General features: G+C 52.1%; 1 protein-coding gene across 1 annotated transcript; it reads right to left on the reverse strand.

The window, feature by feature from the left end:
• Positions 1–783: 783 nt before the first annotated feature.
• Positions 784–1,209, reverse strand: LOC100903520 (S-phase kinase-associated protein 1-like). The gene has a single exon (XM_003746005.1). The coding sequence runs from the start codon at positions 1,207–1,209 to the stop codon at positions 784–786; it is 426 nt and encodes a 141-aa protein (XP_003746053.1).
• Between the last annotated feature and the right edge of the window lie 5,153 nt (positions 1,210–6,362).

The following is a 6,362-nucleotide window of genomic DNA, read 5'->3' on the forward strand; positions in this document are numbered from 1 at the left end:
AGGACCCGGGCGATTCGCCGTCCAACCATTGGTGGAGAGTCCCAGTAGAGACTATCTGACTATGGAAGATTTTTTGAGTCTCTTCATTTATGGACTCCAAGTCGGAGGGATTCGATATTCGTTCGAGCGATTTCGCCAGCGACGTTCCATTGAGGTTTCCTCTAGAAATTCCGACGATACCATTTGAGGTTCCGAATCTCCCCATGAGACAGGGGTAGTGCCTAGGAAGGTCAGAGTCTGAAAATTGGGCTACATTCTCGAAGCGATTCGAGGGACTTCAGAAGCCTTTGATAGTTGACCAGAGACAGGGGATGTTTTGCTTGCCGTAGGCTCAGGGCTTAGTTTTGCTCCGTCTGATTTCGGATATCTTCGAGTATAATGCTTATAATAATTCTACGCGACTGCGATAGTCCAATCGCTTGATCGATCTGAGAGACTTGGCGGGAAATTTCGACAGCAATCGTTATGCCTGGCAGAGAGGAGGGCATCACCTTGCCCGAGTAACAGACGTCTGACCAATTGTAATGAAGGGAGACGTTTTTCGGCTCCCTCTCTCCTGTCGTGATATTTCTAACAAGCACTGGGCGGCGTCGATCCCGCAATATCGAAGAATCAACGCCCCAGTCCGTTCGGTGAGAGATCGTAATGATCGATTCTACACATTCGATGCGACCTTTATTTTCTTAATAAGGGTCAGAACGACGCATGTATACTTATGCGTTTGAGCTCCTTGACTCAGTTCCTTGATCTCGGGCTTCAAACCTCGTCGACATCTCGCGGAACTCAACGAGTACCTGGATCCCGGATCCCGAGAATAAATCTGAGTTGATCCGTACTCTTGTCTCGGATCAGCTTTGCGATGACTTTGCAGCCGGCTTCGACAAGATCGACAAGTCCGAGGTAGTCCGCGGCCGATACGAGCTCGAAGAGCTGTGAAGAGCTGACGGAGAAAAAGTAGGACTCCCATTCCAGAAGATCTTGTCTCTGACTCGCTGATAGATGAGCCTCATCGTCGACGTGATGATCCGCCCACACGAGAATCATTCGTAAGCATTCCGAGTTCACCTTCGGCAGCGGTATCGAGCGATCTTGTCTGTCTGTCAACGCATCGTCGCCGAAAAGTACTTGCAGAGCCTTCATCTTCCTCACGATGGGCAAGCACACCTTGAAACTCACTTGGTCATTACTCTCGAGGATGATGTCATCCATCTCGAAATCGAATGTTTGTGCTCGGCTGTTTTCCCACAACAGGGTGTTCTCCACGCAGTCGAAGCCCCGCGCGAATTTCGTAGCAGTCGACAGAGCTCCACGATGTGGTGCAGCAGGTCTGGCGGATGGAGCCGCATCGTTCCAAACGTTTTTTCGGTTCCGGGGTACATCTCGTGAGCTCTGGTCGTCAACATGTTTGCCCTGGCCAAAGCCGGGAAGGCGCTCCCCTCACTTCTTTAGCAGGTCAACCTATCTTCACCTCCGGGTTTCTTTCCCTGGTCATAAGACTCGATGGTTACTGCGATGACGTGGAACTTGAGAGGCTTATCGTACACGTGAAATCGTACACTTATCCGATCTCTCGCGCACCAGCTGTTGCGAACGTTCAAAGCGAGAGCTTCTCTGCGACGCTTGCTGTTGATCAGAAGATGTTTTGCACTGGAGTAATCAGCCCTCGGACATCATCGTTCGTCCACGTTCTTCAGATTGCGTGATTTTTCCGATTCCGTGATTTCTAGCATATTCTCTGCTGTCTCATGCCCTGGTCATCATTCTTCTCGGGGGGAGCAGTGAGAACACTGATTGGACGAACGTCGTCTCCGCTTCAATCTTGAACGTCCGATTCCCAGGGAAGGGATCTTTCGACCATCGTGATAGCCTGCGCTCACGGCTTCTCGCCTCACCACTGTGCCTATATCATAATTACAATATGGGCGCTCCCAGAGGATGGCAGGGACTCGCGCTACTCAAGTCCCCATGCCGCGCCGCTTGAGTATTCCGCGGCAAGAACACGATTTTCGATTCTGAGAGCTGGCGGGAGAATTCGGTACTTCCTCCCGTTTTGTTCCGAGTGCCACACGGAATGGTCTTGGCAACGTGAGCTGAAGACATGATGGAATCATTCCCGAGTGATGTGCAGCGATATCGATTTCCCGCAGATGATCTCGGTCATAAACAGGGAGCACGTGGGGCGGTACGCCCAGCTGAGGACCACAACGTCGGTCCGAATGGTCGCGAATACGAGAGCCCTGGTTGAAGCGGATGTTTCCCGCGTAATCACTGCGGGAAGTTTCGTATCGCTTTTTTATAGACTGGCGTTCTCCAATGGCACACATAGTTTTCTTCTCATTTGTTCGCTTGATTAGAAACTATCAATCACAATTAATTGTTCCATCAACGGTCCTGCCTGACCCGCCTGAGCCGTCGAGGTAGGAACGGGACGAATCACGGTTCACAGGACCGCTGTATGAGATCTCCGGGCCTCGTAGAAAATAGGACGGGGAACTGTATCGACTGCAGTAAGCAGCTGATGAGAGAACCGCAGCTTGATCGTGTCGGGATGCGTGGCAGGGCTTCCAGGGATCCTCATCTCGGGGATCGAGCGTGGATTGAGAGAGCAAGTGCTCGCTGCTTACGCGTTGGAGCGATGAGCTTCGTCAGACTACGCCGTCTGATCTGAGCTGGCTAATCTTCAAGTTTTCGATGGAAAATCAGGAGTTCTTTCTGATTCCTTCCTGATACTGTCAACGGTAAAGAATCACGCTCATAGTTCCTCATAACTTTCCAACGACGACGGCTCTCCTGCGAGAAGTAGCCCTTCTACTTCTGTCGCCCGTCGCATCGATTCTGTTTCCTCTGTGACGAGCGGCAGAATTTCGGCAGCAGCGTGCGCAAGAAACATCCACCGCCCCACACCGAGCCTGACTGAAGTCCCAAGTAGGCCGAATACTTGGCCGGGGCTCCGAGACCGCCAGCAGCTGTTGGCGGAACTCTCCTCAGCTGAAGAGGCGGGCAGCAAGCAAACTGGTCAACATTATTCCGGCCACCGTTTTGCATAAAAATGCCATCCCACTCCGCCCCGTGGGACTCAAGAATGCGTCGTCGACAGCTCCGTCTTTGGCAGCGCCGTCTTCGGCATTCGTTGACGCATATAAGACGCTGATCGAAACGTCGCCGAGAATCACGTTTTCCATCGTGAAACACTCCGTAAATGTCAGAGGAGGATCCCATGGTAACTTGCGTGGGAGGGACATTCTAAATTTTCGAAGCACATGCAAAGAGGGGAGAGAGAAGTCCCGTTCTCGTTCGAGGCCATACGGGAGAGACTTGACCAAGAAAGAACGCTTTCCCAACCTTCGGGATCCTCTCGAGTGGAAGTATCGCAATTGGGAAAGAATCGGGGAAAATAAGCGAATACCACGGGGACGCGATTGATCGTGAACCCGAGCTCACCGAAGACATCATCTCGATAGTTCAGCGTATCCGACTCGTCCCGATGCGCTCCCTATGTTGCACCTCGTCCGTACGTTGGCCGAGCCCCGTAAGGAGCGGTGGATTCACGCGTGAGCGACGCCTTAGGAAGGAAGTCAAATTCCTCCAGCTGTCACAGATGTCTCCGCTCGCCTGAGTCGTGTAATCCTTTAATATATTCGCAAAGGGACACCGACCACACGAGCGAGCGACCATCCGCTCGAGAAAAGCGGCGAGCGCTTGGCGGCGGGAAGAGACACTTTCGCGGATCGTAGCGCCCGGAATATTCATATGGTAAATAGGAAAGAGAAAGGGGACTCGAGGTAGACTGTGTGCCCACTTGCCTATATTTTCCCGTTCGCAAGCTTAATTCGCTAGCCGACGACCAGCCGCGGTCGAAGCTCCCCCCTGGTCATGGCCAGCGGGAATGGCTTCTGTGCACGGTAGCTTAGTGAGCTTTGGCTCGGTGTCGGCACAGGGTTTGTAGCGGTCGCTCGTAGAGCTCGTATTCTTGGCCCTAACTGGGCCTGGGGTGATAGTCATAAAGTCTTTTCGGCCGCCGCCGCGACCATTCCCACATCAGATCCGAGATTTGCGTTCGTCGTCAGCGGACGTCATGAACGTCGCCGCCGCCGCCGCTTGACTGAACGGAGAAGATGATGATCATGGCGCTGCGTTTCCTAGAGACGGTTGGTCGTTTGGATTTTTTTCTGTATCATCTCTGTCCTTTTATCTCCAGACCAGCTAGCGGAAAAAATTCAGACTCACGTAGCGGACGAAAACCGAGAGATAACAGAAGAACACGGAAGAGAGACTACTGGGAGCGAGAGCGAGCCCGCATAAAAATGGTCTTGATGACGCGCGCCACCCGGTGAAATTAAGCCAAACGAAAATCACTGTCTGTCAGTCACATGGAGTCCGTCCTTCCCACTGGCTGCGCTTGGGAGGGTCTCGCGAACGAACTCCCTCCCTATCTCGCTCTCTCACCGGGAGGATGTGGAAGTGTCCCCGACGCAGAGCTGGCAGAGGACGATTCATCCATTCTCTCATAAAAATCCCGGCCGTTTCCCGAGTTGCAGCTTCCAACGTAATCTTCGGGATTTTTCCAGCCCGTCTGTCAAACCGACATAATCGAAAAGTGATTCTATCAGAACGAGATCGCAGTCATTTTGGGGTGAGTCGATCCGCTCGCGAAACGGAAACCCTGCCTTCGCTCCGGGAAGCTCAGTCAGCCAACTCTGGGTCTCTTCATGGTCGGCCCGCAAGGACTTGCTCACATGATTCGTCGAATCGAAGTTGGTGCGAGTGGGAGCTTGACCTTTTACTCCGCTGCAGGGGAGGGAGCGACAGTCCACATGAAATCGGTAGAAACTTCTGAAGTGTGACGGAAGCTCATCAAATGAAAAAGTATCATAGATAGCAAAATTTGATCTTTCGTAAGAATGCGACTCTCCGGGATGGAGGGAGGGAGGGAATAGGTGAGGGGGTCGACGAATCTTCAGGATTGAGGGAGACACAAATCAGCGGACTTTGAATCAATCCTCCTGGAATTTTAGGAGACTGGACGGTCAAGGGAAAGTCAATGAGTAATATCGCGGATCGATCCGCACCTCGGATCGCGGCTTAAGAGCATTTCCGTACAATATGCGAACAAGGAGACTTCATAGAGTAGGAGTACCGGAGCGTTGCATAATTGAGAGTTCTGAAGGATTCTCATCCCAAACGGCTTCTCATTCGACACGCGCGAACACAACGACCGACCGGCACCTCAATATTTGCTCTTCGCGGTCTCGGTGACTCGCCTTGTACTCCCGGGACACTGTGTCCACACGAGCGAACACGTGATTGTAATGTATGCGGCAGCTGGGAGAGAAGACGCGCGCTGGACGGTTTCGCGATTCTTTGCCTTATCGAAATGTCGAATTGTTGTCAGCTGCAGGCCAAGTCCATCCAGAACTGTCAAGGTCATAATACCCTTCGACAGTAGCTTCCCCGAGATCGATGATCTGAAAAGTTCGTCGTAGGGAGTCGATGTCAATCTATTCTCACCTTGGTACGTGTTCGCGTCGACGTCGCATAATTCCTCTCATGCCGCTGATGGGACTTTGAGAGCACAGAAAACTTAGTTATGAGGAGGTCTTTCGGGTCCGAATTCGTCGCCAATGTGGAACAACAAGCGATCAGCTGCAGCGCGACCCTAATCAAAGAGGAATTTCGTCGTGTACAGAACGCCACAAAAATTGCAGTGTCGCTCGGCGAAATCGCTCTGCCGACCGACGGGTTCTCCGCGCGAGAGCGGTTTAATATGATTTTGATGAGATTAAATCAAATACGAGCGCCGGCGTCGCTGAAAGTTTAAGCCAGCAGTTCTTAACAGCGGCGTGATACGATACTCGGAGGATTCATTAGACGTTGAGCTCGTAGAAGACCCTCGAATCGCTCGAACGACTTTTCTGAGGCTCAGGAGCCGCTCATTCGGGTTCAACACAATTTTTCACAGAGGATCATCCGTTCCAAGTCCACTGGCCGATTGATCGCAATCAGGGAGTTTTTACAGAAAGAAAGGGCAAGGTCATTGAGTTGGTCCTCACGGAGAATCGGAGATCCCGAGAACGGCGGAGAATAATTGTTTTCGCATTCCGACCTGTCTGAATGAGAATCCGCTCCCCAGCCCCCCGTTCTTCCCTTCTGATTGATCCGTGGGGCTCAAAACTATTTTCGACCCGCGGCAGCGTGTCGATGTTGATCCGAATCCTTGCTGCAGCAGTCACTCAAGGCTCAAGAGTTGAGACAAGCTCATTCTTCTCCCGGATGAGCTAAGGAAAACATTGAGGGCAGCGTCTGAAAAGTTTCCTCGACAACGACCGTTGCCTTATGGCATCAGACTTAACAAGCCTGCTAAT

The sequence above is a fragment of the Galendromus occidentalis genome, unplaced genomic scaffold (genome assembly GCF_000255335.2).
Source record: "Galendromus occidentalis unplaced genomic scaffold, Mocc_1.1 scf7180000077487, whole genome shotgun sequence".
Classification (NCBI taxonomy): domain Eukaryota; kingdom Metazoa; phylum Arthropoda; class Arachnida; order Mesostigmata; family Phytoseiidae; genus Galendromus; species Galendromus occidentalis.